The 21611-nt window shown below is 43.2% G+C and overlaps 1 protein-coding gene across 1 annotated transcript in view; it reads left to right on the top strand.

Annotated features, from left to right (window-relative positions):
* ZCCHC24 (zinc finger CCHC-type containing 24) overlaps positions 1 to 21611 on the top strand; it is a 204455-nt gene that overhangs the window by 46988 nt on the left and 135856 nt on the right. The window contains exon 2 of the mRNA XM_073574766.1: positions 15882 to 16082. Within this exon, the coding sequence (XP_073430867.1) occupies positions 15882 to 16082 (201 nt within the window). The remainder of the gene's footprint in view (positions 1 to 15881; positions 16083 to 21611) is intronic.

The raw sequence follows: 21611 nt of genomic DNA, 5'->3' as shown, positions 1-21611 counted from the left end.
ATAAAGTGTCCCTCAGGGAGTCTTCTGACATCTTCAGATTCTAAAGGATGGACGAGGACATCATTTTCAAAAACAAGATTTTCAATGACCTTTTCCTGATAATCAAGGAAAGTATCTGCATTTCCGGCTTTTTTTTTTTATAACACCAAAGAATTTTATATAGCCACCTGAAACAAATAGATGACTAACTTTTTATACCAGGTATATGATTTTCTTGATACCTGGTATGGCTGTAGAGCCTGGTCTGCAAGGTCCACACCTCTCCTCCATATATTTGTTGTAGTCAATGACTGACACATGTTTTTGCTTTGCAGTATTGGATCCCTGTTCTGCAGTGGCCCTTGTGGCATCTGTGTGGATCGAGCTCAGAATGAAAATATTATTTTTATCCTTATACTTAAGGACAAGCAGTCCTCCATTGCATAAAGCCCCTGACTACTCCTTTTAGAACTTTTTGTTGCTCAAAGATTGTAGAAACCCCTGATGGATTTTGCGAGTGGCCCCACAAGCCCCTATGTTATGGGGTATACTAGCGTAGTAGTTTGTAGACTTTTTGTAAAAATGGAATTATCAGCTCCCAAGCGATATTTCCAGATGTCCCCAGATAAGTAGGGCATCCAGGTGGGTTTAGTTGGCTATCTTTCCTCTCATAAATGTGAAAAGCTGATTTGTATCCAGTTGAACTAGCGCACATTTTATACAGCTTTATTCCGAACCTTGCCCACTTAGAATAAATTGCTTGAGGTGCAGTCTTCCTTTGAATTTTATAAGGGACTCATCAGTGGAAATGTTTTCTGTTGGGGTGTAGAGCTTTACAATCTTTTCTGTCAAGCTTTCGATAATGGATCTGATTTTGAATAATCTGTCATGTTTTCGGGCATTTCTGTGCAGGCATTGACGATTGTCATTAAAATGCCAAAATCTCATGAGCAATTCATAACTGGTCCTAGAAAGAATGGCAGAAAACATATGGTTGGCTTGACAGGGCGGTTGGACCAGTAGGACCGAATGCTCGTTTTTTTTTTAACAAGCCCCATAGTTAATGTCAGTCCTAATTTTATTTTCATTTCCATTAGTTGTTGCCATAAATTTGACCTAGCATAAATAGGATCGTGGATTTGGGACGCATATAAATTTGTAGGACAATATGCTCTAGTAAGCTATCTGTCATAAACAAATTTAAAAAATTAATTGGTCCAAAATTTCCACCTTCACATTTATACCAAGAATGGCATTAAAATTAGCAATGAATGGAGTAGCCGAATCCGAAGCCTCCCATCTGGGAAATGCTACATCAAGAGGCAAAGCCCCTTGGACATTGGCGTGCAACAATTCACGAGCACTAGGGACAGCGCTAGTACTGGCATTGATTCCTGGGTTGGAAACTTTTCTCCAGAAGCGCTATTGGCCCTTCTTGTTGTATTGGTCATTGTGTTTGAGGATGAACCAGAATCACTGCTCATTTCTGAGCTATCACTGTCGCCGCTACTAAAGCCCTCGAAATCCACATTTCATCTCACCCTGCACTTTCTTCGCTGTAAGAACATAAAAGTGAATACTCCTCCTCTGCTCTATAATACTGACGGACCATTGTATTTTTTTTTTTTTCTGGAAATAGAAAACTCAACAGTATTTGTTATATTTTAGTGCAAACTAGGTTCTGACCAAATTATGTGTAATTGCATGTACTATATAATTAACAAACTAACTGACGTGACTATTATCAAATTATTGGTGAAACAATTGAGAAAAGCCTAACTTTTTTCCTAACCCTAACTTTAGCCTAACCCTAACTTTAGCCTAAAACACTAACCTTAACTTTAGCCCTAAAACACTAACCTGCTTTTTCTGTTTTTTTTAACTGTATAACAAGATTGCTGACTGGCACAGCTGTTGCCAGCAGCACTTGTCACACTGTTTCTCTCACTGACAGGAGATCAGAAGAGAAACAGTGTTTTTATGAGGCAGATCGCCTGGGAAAGTTTGTTGCTGCAACAAACTTTCCCCTTGATTTGCCTCATTGGCTGGTGTGACACTGACGTCATCAGGAACTAAAGGCCCTTTTACATTTAGCGATGCACCAGCGATCCGACCAGCGATCCGACCCGGTCAGGATCGCTGGTGCATCGCTAAATGATCGCTAGTGAGCTTTCATACAGAAAGATCTCACAGCGATTCAGCAGCGACGCAGCGCACGATACTTACCATTCACACACAGCGATCCTGACGTCCTCCCGCCCGCCTCCAGCGTCGCTCGTCGTCACAGCAGGAAGTCTCAGCAGGAAGCGCTCGACGAGAAATGGAGCCGGACATTCTCGCGCGATCAGCGATGGAGCCGGTCATTCTCGCGCGATCAGCGATGGACAGCGGGGGAGCCGGTCGCTGGTAAGTATCACACATAGCGATATCGCTAGCAATATCGCTATAACGTCACAAAACCAGTGACGTTTTAGCGATATTGCTAGCGATATCGCTTAGGCCTCTTTCACACTTCCGTTTTTTACAATCAGTCACAATCCGCCAGGTTTTGAAAAAAACGGATCCTCAAATTTTTTTTGAGGATCCGTTTTTTTCCCCATTGACTTGCATTAATGGCGGATTGTGACGAATTGCTGTCCGTTGCATCCGTTTTTTTTGAGGATCCGCCAAAAATTGCTGTCCGTCACCATCCTCAAAGATTTCAAAACGGAGCTTGTAACGTTTTTTTCTGTGGCGAAATTCTTTCTGGGTGCCGGACAACAAAAAAAAAATTCTCTCTCTCTCTCTCTCTCTCTCTCTCTGTCTCTCTCTCTCTCCTTCAGCATTTCCTTTAAATTTTCAGGATCTGTCTAAAAACGGATCCTGTGCCATCCGTTCACATCAGTTAACAACGGATCCGCTTGAATGACTTTTTGGCGGATTTGAACTGATGCAAAAAAACTGAAGTGTGAAAGAGGCCTTAGTGTAAAACCCCCTTTAGTCTGGGTCGCAGCAAGCGTTTTGCGCCGGAATCCACGCGTTATAAGGTACATGTGGGTTGTGATGCAGTGACCCCTGTGACAGCTAGGGGGCGCTGTATGGGCTGCCCGGGACATGCATGCAGGCATTCCCTTTGTTATGATGGGAAAATGGTGAGTGGCAGGATTATAAATGTCCGATATGTATCACAGGGGTGGGTGCCCTGTGATGGAAGCTGGAATATGTATTGATCAGCAGAGATATACTGCTGAGGGTTTGTTGCTGTGACAAAGGGAAGCTTCCAGGTGACTTGGTGAGATGGGTGAGACCAGTCACCTACAAACCCACCCAGGGGCATGTGTCTGAACACCCAATGTAAAGCCTGTGTGTGTGTGTGTGGCTGTGTGTGTGTAATAGGCCTGTAGTGAGGTCATGACCATGTGATCCATACCTCACCTGTGGGTGTGGTTATGTGCCGTATAATGTGCCTGAGGTCTGGTCACGTGGGAGAGAGTGTGTACCTGAATTGTTCTGGGTGCAAGGTCCTGGAGGGTCAGTGTTGGGAGATTCTGGGAGAAGGATTGGATCCCTGGAGTACGTGCTGCGACCTTGGACCGGGTGAGGCGTGAGTGTTGGACGGTCTCAGGAGGGGATGGATGTCCTGAATAGCACCCGCTGAAGCCCTGGACCTGGAGGCCGGTGTGTTGGGAGACTCTGGGAGGAGGGTCGGATCCCTGAATAGCACCCGGTGAGGCATGTGTGTTGGACGGTTCCAAAGTGGGGACGGGCATCCTGAATAGCACATAGACAGGCCACGTGTTTGCAGAGTCAGTGACGGCACTGCATTGTGGGAGCTTCTGTCCATCTGTGGATCTGGACTGTCAGGTGGCCTGGTGAGCAAGGCGTTGTCCGGAACGGTGATCCCAGTTTGGCAGCTTCCCTGAGAGAGAATACTGACAGGAGTCAACGTGCGGAGCAGGAGCTCCTAAGAGGTAACCCCGGACAGGGGGAAATAACTGTTGGTGCTTGTTAGGTTCTATGAACGTTAATGAACTGTTTGGCGTGTGGTCGCCCATGGTCACTGGACAGGGAGGTCCAGCGTGTTTAGGGACTGCAAGGAAAAGCCATAACCTGTAAATGTTCTGGACTATGTGTTAAGCCTGTGAAGTGTAACATGGCCTACAGCGGTTTATGATGTTTATGTGAAAAAACCTGTGCCTGTCCCTATTAATCTGCTGCCAAGTGAGTGTCCCCCAACACTAACAATAAGCGCTACCTTACAGGGTCCTGATCAGCACAAAACCGCCAACTGTAGACAAACGTCAGCACTGCACAAAGCCCTGCTAGCGCCGACGTTTATATACTGTTGGTGGGCAGTAAGCGGCTAATCATTTTTTATTAAAGTTGTGATTTTTTTTTTTTTTTTTTCACCAGAAATGTTAAATAATTATTAAACTAACTAATACCCAGGGGGTACGTAAGGCTGATTTTGATATTTTTACACAGCATGACTTTGGTAGTAAAAAGAAACCATGCAAAACCTCTTGGAATACTATATTTTCAAGAATGGAAAAAAGGTGGCATTCACCGTCCCATTAAAAGTTCCTTTATTCTTTCACATTAAAACATGGAAGCAGGAAAGTCTGTGGGCTACATGTCGGACAACGGCCATTTCGTGCCTTCTGCGCTCCTAGGTGAGTGCTACCTTTTTTCTATTTTTAGACATTTTTGACTTGTTCCTTCGGTGTGCACCCAAAATCCCAAGGGCTTGGTTTACTCTGCTATCCCTTGATTTCTAATTATGCTGGCTACATGTGCGACAGTGGTGCCGGTCCTTTCATACTGTGTTGTTTTGCAATGCTATATTTTCCCTTGCAATGGCTACTGCTAGTAAAATACTCGGCCGGGTTAACTTTCCAGCTGGTTTCCAGAGGTCTCATCACCGAAATGCAATGGCAGCGGTTATTAGCAAAAGTGTTGTCTTTATGTGACAAAATAACTGTTCACATTTGGCACACAAAATGATGGATATGTTTTGTGTGTAGAATAAAAAAACGGGAAAATGTACATGGTAATGTTTGCATAGACTTGAGGGGGTTTAACCCCCTTAACGACCAATGATGTGTACAGCACGTTATGAGCAGGTGTCAGTTCCCGCATCATGACGTCATAATGTCACGCTCCCCGCCTATCATACTTACCACAGCGGTCCCGCTGCTCCTCTGCGTGCCGCCCGGCGCGCTCTTGCTCCACGTCGCGTCCCCGCTCCAGGCATCCGGGCTCCCCGTCGTCGGTCCTGCGTGCCTTTGCCTGTCATTCCCCTTGGCGCTCGGACCCCTGGGAACAGTGACGCAGTGGCTCTGCCCCCAACATGACGGCACCCACCTGCTGTTTCAGCAAGGTGTCTTGTCTGGTAAGACGCCTGATTATCTTTTGCAGTGACGCTTTCCCTGCGTTAGCGTTTCCGCCACCCTCAGGCCCCTGTGTCCTCTATGCGTTCCTTCTGTCCTGTCTGCACTGCCTCCGGTAGACCCCTGCTCCGTGTCAACCTCCTGCCTAGCCCTGTGTCTCAGCCTTGTCCTATCTGCCTCTCTGGTCCGTCACCCTCTGCTATCTGTCTGGTCGCTCTGTGTTTTGTCCGTACTGTGCTCATCTTTCTCTTTCGCCTGCAGCCACCAGCCTCTGTCAGCCTCCAGTCCCGCTTTCCTCTATTTTTCCTTGGTTCCTGAAGTCCTCCGTACATCTGGGCTCCGTATTTCCTCGCCACTGACTCTCTTATTTCTAGCCATGGTCGCCCCTTTGGCTCCGGCTGTTGCGGTTCCATCCCTCGTGGGCCTGCCCCTAACGCTCCCTGTATAGGGGGTGGTTCCACCTGGTCAGCTCGCCCTCGGGGGCCCTGGAGCCGTGACCCAGAGGGTCCACTTCCAGGTTTCTCCGTTTTCCCACACCGTAACACCCATATACGTCATGTCTTTAAGCTGTCACTGTCTGAAAACACACAGTGACAGCTCTGTGCCAACAGTGGTGACTGGCACGGCTAGAGATGCCGGGACCCATTTCATAGGTCCCTGCTGTCTGATTGCTGTTATCGATTAGGCAATCAGGCTAACTGATCAAAGCATGTGATCACCAGGAAGTGCTGAAATATCAGCACTTCCCCTCATCATCACTTTTGGGACAGACGAGCTCCTGCTTTAGCAGCCAGGTCCTGTGCCTGCGCTGACTCTGGCTGATTAATCCACCAGATGCCGAGATCGAGAGTGATTGCGGCATTTGGAAAGTTGTGAGAGGGAGGGGGCTCCCTCTCTCACCGCCATTGGCACCCCGCTATGACATTTCGGGGAACCGATGGTTATCATGACGCCCGGAGGTCAAACAATGACCTCCTGATGTGCTAGGTACGGTGGTCTCTTAGACCCCGCCGTAAGCAAGGTCTAACAATCGTTTTGCCTATGTAATATCACAAGTCTTATGCATTGCAGTGCTGGTGCATTGAAGTGCATGAAACCAGTATTCAGGCTAATAAAAGTTAAAGTCCCATAGAGGGACAAAGTAAAAAAGGTCTAAAAGAATATTGAAAAAATTATATAAAAAAAAAAGGAAAAAAATGTTGCACCAATAAATACACATATTTATGTAAAAACAAAACTAAACGGAAAAAGTTTACATATTTGATACTGCGGCTTCCAGAACGACCTGATCTATAAAACTGTCACACTAGTTTACCCCTACAGTGAATGTCGTCTTGACGGGTGCACACAACTTGGAAGTAGTAGCACTTTGGACGCAGCGATGTTTGCTGTGTCCAAAGCGCTTCCGTCTATTGAACGCAGGTGAATCCACATGTGATCACTGAACTGTGCAGAATCACCGCATCCAATACATTCTATGGGTGACATTTCTCTTGTGGAGACTCGCCTCTCTGCAAGATAAATTGACATGCTGAGGTCCAGAAAGATGCGTCACATGTCTGTCTCCGCCGATGATCTGCGGGCGTCTGTGGACGCATAGTGGGAATGGGATTTCTTGAAATCCCATCCACTTTGCAGTAACATCTGGCCACTTCGGGTTTGACGCTGCATAAGTATGTAGCGTCAATCCCGCAGCAATTGCTAATCATGTGCACATATCCTAAAAGAAGAAAAACTGGCAAAAAAACTATAGTTTTTAGTCATACTGCTTGAAAAAAAGTGAAATAAAACGCAGTCAAAAAAATGAATATACATAAAAGTTGTATCCCTTTAAAACGTAATTTTGTCCCACAAAATCAAGCTCTGTCAGTGGAAAAATAACAAAGTTATTGCTCTTAGTGAATATAGTGAAGCAAAAACAATAGTTTTTTTTTATAAAATAGTTTTTATTGTGTAGAAGCAACAAAACCTAAAAAAAATTATATAAACGTAGTTTAACTGTAATCCGGCCGTAACTGTTTTTTCAGATGTGCATAAAAGCGCGGTGACCACAGTTTTGTGCACCTTTGAAAAGAAGGACACTGCCGAATAGAAGCCATATAGAGTCCAGAGGTACATGGCAGGCAGCTCGAGCCTATCACAGGTGCCGCTCCTTTTTGTCAGCTCCAGGCTCTGGTATGCTGCTGTGCCGCCGGGTATTAGATCGGGCCAGGAGACCTGCAGTCCCCTGCCCTCAGGATTTAGCTGCCAGGACTTCAGTAAGCGCGCAACCACAGACTCCGGTATCCAGTTCCTAGCGCTCAGCTCTGGGGCGAGTTTAATTACAGTTCCACTCCCCAGGTTCTGCTCAACTTATCTCCTACGGACACCTGGTAAGGGGACCCCTCCTTGCTTCCAGGCATGACATTACTCCCTGTGAGGGAGGCAATGCCACTGTGGCAACCGGACTCCTGGGGTGCCACACATCCATTGCTGTTTTGTTTATGGAGAACATCCATAGTGTCAAAATCATCACTACACCTGTAGTTGAATTCCTAGAGGGGTGAATTTCCAAACTGGGGAGAATCTGCTCTTCTGGCACTTAGAGGCTGTGTATATGAAGCCAAATTTTCATAGAATAATTTGCGTTCTCCCCTAGATGATTTCATTAAGAAGTGTAATTTGTAAAATGGGATAACTAATGGGGGGTACTGTTGTCTTGACACCTCAGAGGCTTCCAATATGACATTGCACCCACAAACCATTCCAGACAAATCGCCTCTCTGATATGGCTCTCCTTCCCTTCTAAGCTTTGCACTGTTTTGAAGAGTAGTTTTTGACCACATATGGGGAGTTGCCATACTCAGGAGTCAATGTGTAACCAATTTTGTGGTCCATTTTCTCCTATTATCCCTTTTGAAGATGAAAAACTGGGCTAAAACAACATTTTAGTGGAAGAAAATGTAACTTTTCATTTTCACAGCCCACTGTTATACAGTTCTGTGAAATACTTATTCTTTTAAAATGCTCACGTCACTCCTAGAGGAGTTCTTTGTGAGGTGTGGTTTCCAAAATGGGGTCCCTTGTGGGGATTTCTGCTGTTCTGGAACCCTGGCAGCTCTCCAAATGCTTCATGTCATCCACAATCTAGTCCAGACAATTTTACACTCCAAAAATAAAATAGCGCTCCTTCCCTTCCAAGCCCTGCCGCTTGTCCAAACAAGAGTTTCTGAGCACATGTGGGATATCTGTGTACTCAGGAGAAATTGCACACCATATTGTTCATTTTCTCCTGTTACCCTTGGAAAATAAAAAATTTAGGGCTAAATCAAAATTTTTATGAGAAAAATGTATTATTCCATTTTCACGGCTCAACATTGTAAAATTCTGTAAAGCACCTGGGGCTGGAGGTGCTCACCACACCTCTAGATAAATTCCTTGAGGGATGTAGTTTCCATAATGGAGTCACTTGTGGGGGCTTCCACTGTTTAGGCACATCAGGGTCTCTATAAACATATGATGTCTACTATCCATTCCAGTCAAATTGTGCTCCTTCCTTTTTGAGCTCTGCTGTGCGCACAAACAGTAGTTTCCCCCCCACATATGAGGCATCTGTGTACTCATTGGACAACAAATTGTATGGTCCATTTTCTCCCGTTACCCTTATTAAAATGAAAAATTTGGGTATTAGGTGGCAAACATCTGGTGACAGATTCCCTTTAAGTACACGTTTTCTCATTCCTGTTTTGTATCTATCTGCGAAAATAATGATTGAATGATAACACAGGTCAACGAAAAAAAATTTTTTTTCTGGTGTCCAAAATATTTTAATGAATTTGGGGTATTTTTGGGGTGCTGATTCTGAATATGTCATCAGTTTTGCCAGATTGGCTCAAGTTTTTGAGATTTTTGGTATCTTATTTATAGCACTTGTTGGTAAATGCGACGCATCATCTCATTAATTTCTTTGGATTAGTACTTGAACTGAGCAGTTCTCAATATAGTTTTGTGTTAATTAGTGTTCTAAAAGTTTGTTCATAGCTTGATTTTTGCACTAACTTTATGTTGTTGTCTGTTTTCCAGTGAAAAGCATGAACTCATCATGAAGAAGTTGTCTTAACGATCCAGACTCATTCTGTTACATTTGTGGTGAATATACACTGCCAAAACATAGAAGAAACATAACACACTTCGTAAAAAAAGTGTATTTTGCCTATTTTGGGGTTATGCTTGGGGACCAAGACAAGTTTTGGGCACCACACATAGTGTGCAAAGCATGTATCGAATTATTACGAAAATGGAGCAAAGGACAAAGAAAAAGCTTCAAATTTGGTGTTCCAATGGTGTGGAGAGAGCCAAAAAATCATCATGATGACTGTTATTTCTGTGCAGTGCAAGTGCAAGGATTCAATAAGCATAAGAAACGAAAATGGGAGTAACATGGAATCTGCAAGAAGGCCTGTCCCTCATTGTGAAGATGTGCCTGTACCTGTGTTTACCATAAATAACAGTCATCATGATGATTTTTTGGCTCTCTCCACACCATTGGAACACCAAATTTGAAGCTTTTTCTTTGTCCTTTGCTCCATTTTCGTAATAATTCGATACATGCTTTGCACACTATGTGTGGTGCCCAAAACTTGTCTTGGTCCCCAAGCATAACCCCAAAATAGGCAAAATACACTTTTTTTACGAAGTCTGTTATGTTTCTTCTATGTTTTGGCAGTGTGTATTCACCACAAATGTAACAGAATGAGTCTGGATCGTTAAGACAACTTCTTCTTGATGAGTTCATGCTTTTCACTGGAAAACAGACAACAACATAAAGTTAGTGCAAAAATCAAGCTATGAACAAACTTTTAGAACACTAATTAACACAAAACTATATTGAGAACTGCTCAGTTCAAGTACTAATCCAAAGAAATTAATGAGATGATGCGTCGCATTTACCAACAAGTGCTATAAATAAGATACCAAAAATCTCAAAAACTTGAGCCAATCTGGCAAAACTGATGACATATTCAGAATCAGCACCCCAAAAATACCCTAAATTCGATGAAATATCTTTGGCACCAAAAATGCTGTTGACCAGTGTAATTCTAACTGAACATGATGAAAATTGGTTTTGAGTATATGTATATATAATTCTTTGCAATATACTTTGTAATCTTTCATAAATTTTATTATCTGTGGCTTTAGTTGAGTTAGAAAGGCCTTCTGCACTTATTGCATCCGCTTCTATGTTTGACTTCTAAACATGTAAAATGGTGATGAAATCTACAATGTATGCATGAGTTCTGAAACATGTAATAGTGACTACTTAGACAACAGGCGCGATTTGTTAGTATCCTGGCTTCCTGCTATTAAAACACGATTTTATAGATGTCTGGGGTAAATTTAGTCACTTGCTGTAGGAACCTTGGACCTGATGACTTTCGTCACTGTCACTCTTTGTGAGACACTTATGCCTAATTTTCCATTTCTATAGCGTGTGTGTATATATACAGTATGTGCATATGTCACTGCTGGGACAGACCTGTCCCCAGGGTTTCTCCCACCTGTTACCCTGCAGTAACTCAGAGCTGACTGATGCCAGATGTTCTTTAGTGGAGTGTAATGCTCATTACAGAATGAGGTGTCGGCAACAAAGCTCAAGATAGAACTGGGAATATAATCAATAAAACATTGAGTTTTTGGGATCACACAAAATATCCATTAATTGTATATATCATAAGAATTTGAAAAGAAAAGAAAGCAGATTATAGAGCAGTTCACTGCAAGCACTAAATCCTGTGTAAGCAATGGATATGTATTACGGTATATTCACGTGCATTACTGGAAAAGGTAAAGCAACCAAGGGCAGGTAGAATCCAGATAGAGAATATTGCGCTGCAAATAAACCAGCCTTGGACAGACCGTATGAGTGCAGTTATCACCCCCGTACATACAATTAAAGGAAACCAGGTAGCACTTCCAATCAATATGACGTGAATGCACAGATACATGCAGCTAATGAAAATGCAAGCAAACACAGAAAATGTAGCAGCACAATGCAAGAATCGACTATTACATATTGACTGAGTATGCGAATTGCATTCTAGCAATATTTACTGTACTTATAAATTTTGCAGATCTTGGCAATAAGAGTATAAGGCCCCAACCACTGGGAAATTCAAGTCATACATTTCTTGTTTCCAACTGCTATGACCCTCCATCCAGGTCTGGGACGTCCATTATCCATGTTCAGTACATAGAAGACTCCATAATATAAGTTAACCCCTTCACCACCTTGTTTTTTTCCATTTTTCAATTTACGTTTTATTGCTTCCCTTCTTCCCAGAGCCATAACTTTTTTATTTTTCCCTCAATTTGGCCATGTGAGGGCTTATTTTTTTGCAGGACAAGTTGCACTTTTCAGTGACATCATTGGTTTTGCCATCTAGTTTACTGAAAAAGGAGAGAAATATTCAAAGTACAATGAAATTGCAAAAAAAAATGCAATTCCACAATTGTGTCTTTTTTTTTGTTTTTGTTTTTTAACCATGTTCACTAAATGCTAAATATTGACCTGCCATTATGATTCTCCAGGTCATTACGAGTTCATAGATACCAAACATGTATAGGTTCTTTTTTTATTTAAGTGGTGAACAAAAATCCAAAGTTTCTTAAAAAAAAGCGTCTCTGGGGCTGGTAGAGGGCTTATTTTTTTTTTTTGCGTCGAGCTGACGTTTCTATTGATCATTGATCGCCTGTTATGGCATTTTGAACTTTTTTTTTGTTACGCCGTCTACCAATCGGATGAATTCTTTTTATATATTGATAGATCAGGCGATTCTGAACCCGGTAATGCTAAATATGTGTTTTTTTTTGTTTTTTGTTTTAATTGTTTTATTTTGAATGGGGGGTGATTTGAACATTTTTTTATTTTTTTACTTGCTTCAAAAGACTCCATGGGAGACTAGAAGCTGCGATCATCCGATCGTCTATTCTACACAGAGTAAGGCTTCAGCTCTGCTCTGTGTAGCAGAAATGCTCTCTTGCTATGAGCACCGACCACTCAGCAGCTGTCATAGCTATCCAGCAATGACAACCACAGGGGTCTGCTGCAGACCCCGGGTTGTCTTGCCAACCCATTGGTGACCCGCGGTCATGTGACATGGGCGCCGATGGGATGGATTGCTGACGTTCTTCTGGCGCGATCGTGTTATATGCCGCTGTCAAAGATTACCGTATGTTTTATGAAAACTACAGCAAGAAGCCTAGTAAGTGACCCAGGATTAGAATTAGCGTCACTTCCCATATTTTATGATGCTGTCAAATAGGGCAGCAGAAACCTAGAGACAGATTCCCTTTCACTACACCAACATCATCTATAGAAATGTAGCATCCTTTGTCAGGGATTTTTAAAAGTGGGCTACAGTGTGGCAATGTACTAGGAGTGTACTACTGCGTATGAAAAACAGACTAGAACAGTAAGCATTATGTATGACATTCAGATATTAATTTATGTGCGTTTTACAAAGCCAATTTAGTCTTTTTTTATTTTGCTTTAATTAAAACTGTAGCATCACATAATTAAAACACAATAGTAATAATTCCCTATTTGAAAGGTGGAAATACATTTTGTTTTTTAGTTACAGCTGTTACAAATCTTGGATATTTAGTCTGGTAATTTTGGATGTGAAGTGAGAGCATGTTTATAAATCGCCCAAAAATGTATCCGATTATACAACGACGTACATTCAAATTAAACACTGGAATAAATCATAGAACATTTGTTGCTGTTTCTCCACAGTCCTTTTATCGTGACTCTGAATGTTTATCCCTATGTAACTGGTGGAAAATACGGAGTCACGCTACATCACCGTCCTCTGACCTGCCACCCGCTTGATGACACTATACAAAATCTGCAGGAATTATTCATTCTTGGCTGGATTAGGATTGGTTGAGCATCCTGAACAAAAACAGTGTTTGGGGAGCACCACTAGAAGCATTTAAATACTTAATCCTGCAGGGGAATTGAAGTCCTGGCACTAGCACCTGGACACTGGTACGCGTCAGCCCATAACAGCACGGCAATGAACCGGGAGACAAGGAAACTCCAGTGCTTTGCCAAAGAAAAGAAAACGTGATGTCCAATTAAAGAAGAGGCAGCACTCATAATTCCAGATGCAGTTCTTTATTCAGTGGCGTGAACACGTGTCGGCGGGCGAGGTGGGTGTTGACAAGGTTGGATTATGTCCACCCCCACCTCGCCCGCCGACTTGTGCTCACGCCACTGAATAAAAACTGCATCTGGAACGGTTAGTGCTGCTTCTTCTTTAATTGGATTAAACATTTAAATACAGTGCCAGCAAAAACATTTTTAAAAGTTAAACGAAATCACGAAATCTTAACATTCAAGTGTTTTATTGTGGATATTTTGTTACAGTTAGTATTTCGTCATTTCACCCTTACATTACCCTTACTGGTAGCTAAGTCAGTTTTGCTATTAGACAGATTTTGATTATCTCCCCCATTGTGCGCACTTTTAAGAAGTGCAGATTTTACGTATATGTAAAGATTTTTTTTTTCCGGCACTGTATAATGTGTAAATACATTAGGTGGCTTATAGCTAATTGTTGGCATATCCCACACCTGTTGTCTGATGTTGGAGAGAAAAAGGCTCTGGTATGTTGCATTGTAGATTAGTTAAAAACATATTGAATGCTCTACAACATTGTTTTTCCTGTTAAAGTATAGCCAGGTGAGTTATCAGTGCTCTAAACACTCTGACTGCTAGGAATGCCTGCAAAGCATTTGAGAAAACAGAAAGATGGAGGCACCAAGGTGGTGGACACCTGAATCAATGACTCTTTTTCTTTCCCATAATAGAACCATAGACATATCTAACTGCCTGTATTATTCAAAGTCACCTGTATAATTAGAGGGAACCAGTCATGTCCCCAACAATGCTGTACGGCTGCTTTACTGTCGGCGTAGCTAACTGGAGAAAATTAGCTTTATGCTTCCTAGCAGCCTCTGGCTTTCAGTCTTTCTGGCGTGCCCAGAGAGGTTACAGTCACTATGCTGTGAGTGGCGGCTGTAAGCACGCCCCAGCACTTTGACAGCCCGCCCGGCACAGATGCACTGCAAAGGGAGCTGTCAATCAGAGTGCTGGAGTGTGCTTACAGCCGCCCACTCTGTACTGAGCAGTGACTACAGCCACTCCAAGCACACCTGCATGACTGAAAGCCGACGGCTCCCAGGAGGAATAAAGTTCATTTTCCCCCATAGCTGTGCTGTCAGTTAGATGGACAGACAGCATTGTAACATTGTATCCTGAAGATTAACCCTATATCGACAAGTTATCTGTAATTTTGGGGCATGTCAGGTTCCCTTTAAATTAATATCTTCTATCATTAGATATTCACGTAGAAAAGAGCTCTGACCAATTTGTAGGCCTCTTTAATTAAAAAATATTCCTAGGACTTATAGTAGGAGGCCTCACTAGTAGGAGGCCTCACTAGTCTGCTTGTTTGTGCAGAGTAGTGAATGGGAAACTGAAATCTCAAATTGTGCTTTAAATAGATGCCGTTGCATTCAGGCGTCCTAGACTATTTCAGAACTAGCTGAGCCCTCTGTATGAATTGCATCGCAAAAGATAGATATGCAGAGGGTTATTTGAGGGTCTCGTCGTGAAGCCAAATCTTTTTCTTCTTCTTACATACATGGGGGAAGGTAATTAGATGCTCTGGAAAATGTTCCTTGTAATCAGTGGCTAACGTCTCTCAAAGTTATGGAAAAGACATTCAAGTCAATTCACAGAGACCAGATCCAAATGTCCATGATGTGATCCAGTGTGACCTGCAGCCAGTTCTGACATATACCGTCCTGTCCTTGTTTGGAGAATGTTGGTGTCAGAATTGCCGTACATGCTGAAGTGAGTGTCCTAACTGTACGAGACCTAAGACTGATACGGCTCTAAGAGCACGAATGGGAAAACCTGCACACAGCGCACATTACAGGACATTGTTATGCTGCACTTTGTATTTCAGTACAACAAAATCATTTTGCAATGTTCTGACAATTGTTTGGTCGTGTTTCATTTTCTAGCCCCTGGCCCCAATCTGCTTTATTTGCCAAACACAGGGCGGGTTCATCAGAGTTTTCAGCCGTGGAAAATTGTAGCTCAGCTTTATACTCATTATTTATTCCCAGGGACCCTAAATAGTGATGTACGGAGTGACTTCATGGAATTTTATTATCAGCTACAATTAGATCAGACTGTAACCTGGAAAGAAATCATTTTCTGCAAACAGCGTTTGGGGAGCATTTGTGGTAAAGGGAGGACACGCTTTTACCAATAATAAATATGTTAAATCTCCAATGGCTTGGAAGCATGGAATCAGCTCTCAATGCTCACAGGACACTTCAAAGGTCATATCCAGCTTTAGGAATCACATGCATGGTTAGTGTATTGAGGTCAGCTAAGGTGATGAGGTAAATAGAGAATTTTTTGTATTCGCTAGATGTATCTGCTGAAGTGTCTAACTATTGTGTATGTCTCCACAGGCCCTGGGCAACAGCCTTTATAAAAATGCATCTCCGTATGGATCTCTGAACAACATTGTGGATGGACTGAGCTCTCTAACCGAACACTTCTCCGAAATTTCACTCGCCTCGGAGAACAGGAAACCCAGCAAGAGGCCCCCTCCAAACTACTTGTGTCATCTCTGCTTCAACAAGGGTCATTACATTAAGGACTGTCCTCAGGTAACAGACATTTATACTTTCCTACAAGGTGGATTGCACATTTCGGCTATTATTGTCAAAAGTAGATGGGTAACAAGACTTGATATTCTGAAGGTAAAGGATCATTTCACTAAGGCCGGGGTCACACATGCAAGAAACTCGGACGAGTCTCGCATGTTAATACACGGCACTCGGATCGGAGCACCGGGTATTAACATGAGCGACTCGGCCAAGTTTCTCGCATGTGTCATCCCGGCCTAACACTAAGCATAGCACAGTGGATCAGGTTTTTCATGGAGATTTTTAGGGGGGGTTTGTCACATAAGCAACACTCGTTATCCATAGGGCAGGTGATAAATAGATGGTTACTGGGACGCTCAACGATCCAGAGAATCAGAGTACCAAAGTTACCCCATGTGAGTGCAGCAGGGCATACATGACCATTTCTTTAATTTCTATAGGAATAACCTTTCTGTCAGCCCCATAGAAGTGAATGAAGCCGTTGTTGCACACGTACACAGTTGCTCGATTCAAATAGGGGACCTTAGGTTGCCCATTACTGGAATTGGTGGGGGCCTCAAGCAACCACAGATTTATCCTAGCTATAGCATCGGTGATAAATTTGTTACCACTGTACTTCGGACCATTGTGTATAGCAATGGTCTCCAACTTTTCTTACCTTGAGAACCACATTCAGCTCTGAGAGATATCCGCGAGTCACATCTTGAGCCCCCCCTATTGTAATGGCACCCAGTGCCCACTATTACTAGTATAATGACAGTCAAAGCCGGCCTACAGAAAGCACACCAAGCCTTTGTGACTCCATCCCTTATAGGCAGAATACTTACATTCACGGGTGCCCACTTTGCCTGTATTCAATATTCTCACATAAAGCACACTCGCCCCACTATTGCACCAGCCTTCCATAATTATGTCCATACAGATCTGCTCTTCTGTGCAGAAATGATCACAAAAGTCACCATCTGGAGACCTTCTCTTCATATCGGTTTGTTACACCTGGTGCTAATGCAGCAAACAGTCATACACCCACGAGCCACACATCATGGGCTCCTGAGCCATAGGATGGGGTCCCTGGTCCATGGAATAACACGTTTATTTATAGGACAACCCCTGTAAGTTAAAATGTACTTTATAAATAACAGAGTAAAATTAAAATAGATAGCAACCATTTTAAGGAACATGTCCAACCAATTTTAAATATAAAGTTTGAAACTTTAAGGATAGAGCCAAAATCCACTTTTTAATTTTTTGGGTTGAAGCAAGCCATGTTAATTACTTAATTACACTTTTTGCCACTTGTGAACCTCAGGCTTTGCAAATTTTAGCTGGCGATAGAGTTTGATCTATTTCTAGTAAAATGGGTGGTCTGGGACTTTTACCTTGAGGTAGGATAGGTCATCATTATCTGATCTTTGGGCTGCGACGCTCAGCACCCCTGCTAATTAGCTGTTCCTTTCAGCAGCTGCTGGAAGTTCGAATTAATAGTTGGCAGATGAGCAGTACCCGGCTACAGCCACTATACCACGACGGAGCTGTACAGCTCAGCAACTGAGCACATCCCATAGGCACCTGGAACAGCTGATCGGCAGGGGTGACAACAATCAGCTGTTCCCGGTGCTAGCGGCTGGAAGTGCTCAGTTGCTGAGCTGCACATCTCCATCTATATAGTGACTCCGACCAGGTACTGCATATCCCGCCCCTATTCAAATCAATATGGGGCAGATATGCGGTACCCAGCTACGTCCATATGGCACTTGGAAACGCCGAACGGTGGTGGTGCCAGATGTGACTCCCCCCACCAATCGGACATTGATGACCTTTCCTAGGCCGTCAATATAAAAGTACTGGAGAACCCCATTAATAATGACTAAATTCAGTGTATTGCACGTTAAACTGGTTTACAGGTTTTTATCAACTGCTAGCTGTTTTAAAAAATAATCATTGTAACCATTAAATGCTGAATCTATGTATTGTATAAAGGTGGATGATGCTTATAGTAAGGATACAGAGATGGCCCTTCTAAATCTAAAACACAAGAAAGATGACACAGAATGTTAATGTGTTAACAAAAGAAATGTAATTTGTATTCTTAGATTACGAGATAGGGCATGTTTCCACTGGCAGATAGCGGTTTTGCTTGCTGATCGGCAGTCGTTTAGTAGCCTGTTTAGGCCGGTTGACCATGCTTATGATGCACACGCAGAAGTGCTGCTGAGAACAATGATATTTCAAGCAAGCATCATTTCACCCTACAAATTTTACTAATTTGTCGGAAGATCGACAGCCTGTTTACACTGTCCGATTGGTAAACAAGCATTCTAAAGGCCCCGTCTCACATAATGAGATAGTTAGCGAGATCGCTGAATCGTCAGAGGTTTTGTGACGCAACAGCGACTTCGCCAGCGATCTCGCAACGTGTGACACATAGCGGCGACCGGGCCCCCGCTGCGATCTCGCTGATCGTGCTTGTGTAGGGAAGGTGACCGGACGGACGGACGGACTAGTCAGAGAGAAGAAGGAAAGGTTTGCACAGTGTAGGTAGGTGTCGGTTATTATAATAATAATCTTTATTTTTACATAGCGCTAACAAATTCCGCAGCGCTTTACAGTTTGCACACATCATCGTCATTGTCCCCGATGGGGCTCACAATCTAAATTCCCTATCAGTATGTCTTTGGAATGTGGGAGGAAACCGGAGTACCCGGAGGAAACCCACGCAAACACGAGGAGAACATACAAACTCCTTGCAGATGTTGTCCTTGGTGGGATTCGAACTCTGGCTAACCACTGAGCCACCGTACAGTGGGGAAACAGCTAGGAAAGTGTAGTGGATGTGCAGTACCTTGGGTTGACCATTAGATGGCAGGGAGGAGTGTGAGCAAAGGACTTGACATCAGCTTAGGGCTTTAGAAACCGTTGGTCATGGGGGGCGTGGTGACAGTGACAGTTTCAAGGAACCGGGTTAGCTATAAATACTGAGGGAGGGTTCCAGAAAGTTCCAGTCCCCAGGGGAAGTCGCAGTGACACGAGGACTGCGACGGTCTGTGCGCTGTGAGGTGAATCCAGACCAGGGGGACTGAGGAGAGAGAACAACAGGGGGGTGGTCCTGACAGACCGCAACAGAGACGAGACAAAGGGAATAGGCACACCGTGTAAAGTACGACGTCTGACCAGTGAACGGACTGTTGGTGATTTGGCTTAGGGGCAGCCACAGTGTCGGAAGCTGTAACTACGTCAGGAAAGGAGAAAGGGCAGGACGTATATATACGTCCCCGGCGAGAAACACGGTGTGTGAAGCGGCTCTGGATATAGAGGGCCATGAGTGAGGTACTGAGCTGTGTCGTGAAGCGGCTCTGGATGCGGAGGGCCGAGAGAGAGCGATATGGTGATGTGTTGCGAGGGCCGTCAGACGGACGGCGCGCAGAAATAAACTTGGACCTGTTGTACCCAGTACCTGCCTCCATCTTGTCTCTGTTTCGTCTCGGCGTGGTAAGAAGAGGGACCACCCCCCCAGCTCGGCCCCACACCTCTACATTTGGCGTAGTCGGCAGGATCTCGGGGACGCCATGGTCGTTATACGGATCGCCGTCTCATTGCTGCATCGCCGAGTAGATCTGCCTGTTTGACAGCTTACTAGCGGCCATGTAGCGACGTACCAGCGATCCTTACCAGGTCATATCGTTGTCGGGATCGCTGGAGCGTCGCTTTGTGTAACGGAACCCTTAGAAATGCTCATTCCCCTTAATAATGCAGTGTACCCTTCTGCATGGTGATATCTTTCTGCATTGTGATTTGTCATTTCAAGAATGGCCACATTTGTATAGTATCTTGCAAAAGTATTCACCCTCCACTTGGCTTTTTACTTATTTTGTTACGTTAAAACCTGTGTTTAAATATTTTTGTAATCCGATTTGTGTGTGATGCATCAGCACTAAATAGTCTAAGTTTGTGAAGTGAAGTGAGAAAAATATAGGCCTAAATTAAATTTATGGGATCAAATGACTAAAAGTTGGCACCCCTTTTGCCATGAAGCCACTAAAGTTTCTGGTGCATGCAATTACCTTCATAAGTCACATGATTAGTGAAAGGAAGTTCACGTGTGTGCAATCTAAGTGTCAAATGTCTGTCAGTGTATATACACACCTTTTCCTATAGGCTGCAACACCATTAAACAAGAGGCATCACTAACCAAACAACACCATGAAGAACAAGGCGATCTTCAGACAAGTCAAGGACAAAGTTATTGAGAAGTACAAGTCAGGGTTGGGTTATTAAAAAAAAAAAAAATCCCAATCTCTGATGAACCCTGGAGCACTATCAAATCCATTATCATCAAAATGGAAAGAACATGTCACCACAACAAACTTGCCAAGAGAGGGCCACCCACCAAAACTCTCAGCCTGGGTAAGGAGGGCATTAATCAGACAGGGAGTACGAAGACCAAACGTAACCCTGAAGGAGCTGCAGAGTTCCCAAGCAGAGAAAGGAGTATCTGTTGATAGGACTACAATAAGCCGACACTTCATAGAGGTGGCCTTTATGGAAGAGTGGGTAGAAAAAAACCTTTACTTATACACAAAAAGTGTAAGGCTTGTTTTGAATATGCCAAAAGACATGTGGGACACTCCCCAAATATATGAAGGAAGGTGCTGTGGTCAGATGATGCAAAAATTGAACTTTTTGGCCACCAAGGTAAACGCTGTATTCGAAGCCAACACCGCTCATCACCATAAGAACACCATAACCACAGTGAAACAAGGTGGTGGCAGCATCTTGCTGTTTGGATATTTTTCGAAAGCAGGGACAGGGAAAATGATCTAAGTCGAAGGGAAGATGGATGGTACGAAATACATGGATATTTTTGAGCAAAACCTGTTTCAGTATGATTTGAGACTGGGACAGGGGTTCACCTTCATCAAGACAACGACCCAAAGCATACTGCTAAAGCAACACTTGAGTGGTTTAAGGGGAAATGTGTAAATGTTTTGGAGTCAGCTAGTTAAAGCCCAGACCTTAATTTAACCCCTTCACACCCGAGCCTGTTTTTGCCTTCGTGACCGGGCCAATTTTTTCAATTCTGACCAGTGTCACTTTATGAGGTCATAACTCTAGAACGCTTCAACGGATCCTACTAATTCTGACATTGTTTTCTCATGACACATTGTACTTCATGATGGTGGTAAAAATTTTTAGATATGAGCTGCGCTTATTTGTTAAAAAAAAATCAAAATTTGGCGAAAATTTAGAAAATTTTGCAATTTTCAAACTTTTAATTTTTATGCCCTTAAATCAGAGAGTGATATCGCACAAAATAGTTAATAAATAACATTTCCCACATGTCTACTTTACATCTGCACAATTTTGGAAACAATTTTTTTTTAGGAAGCTATAAGGGTTAAAAGTTGACCAGCGATTTCTCATTTTTACAACAAAATTTGCAACACCATTTTTTTTTTTAGGGACCACCTCACATTTGAAGTGAGTTTGGGGGGTCAATATAACAAAAAATACCCAAAAGTGACACCATTC

Source organism: Dendrobates tinctorius, unplaced genomic scaffold (genome assembly GCF_039654945.1).
Source record: "Dendrobates tinctorius isolate UK_male_01 unplaced genomic scaffold, ASM3965494v1 ptg000040l, whole genome shotgun sequence".
In the NCBI taxonomy this organism is placed as follows: Eukaryota; Metazoa; Chordata; class Amphibia; order Anura; family Dendrobatidae; genus Dendrobates; species Dendrobates tinctorius.
The sequence above is the reverse complement of the archived record's forward strand: the minus strand, read 5'-3'. Positions and strand labels throughout refer to the sequence as shown.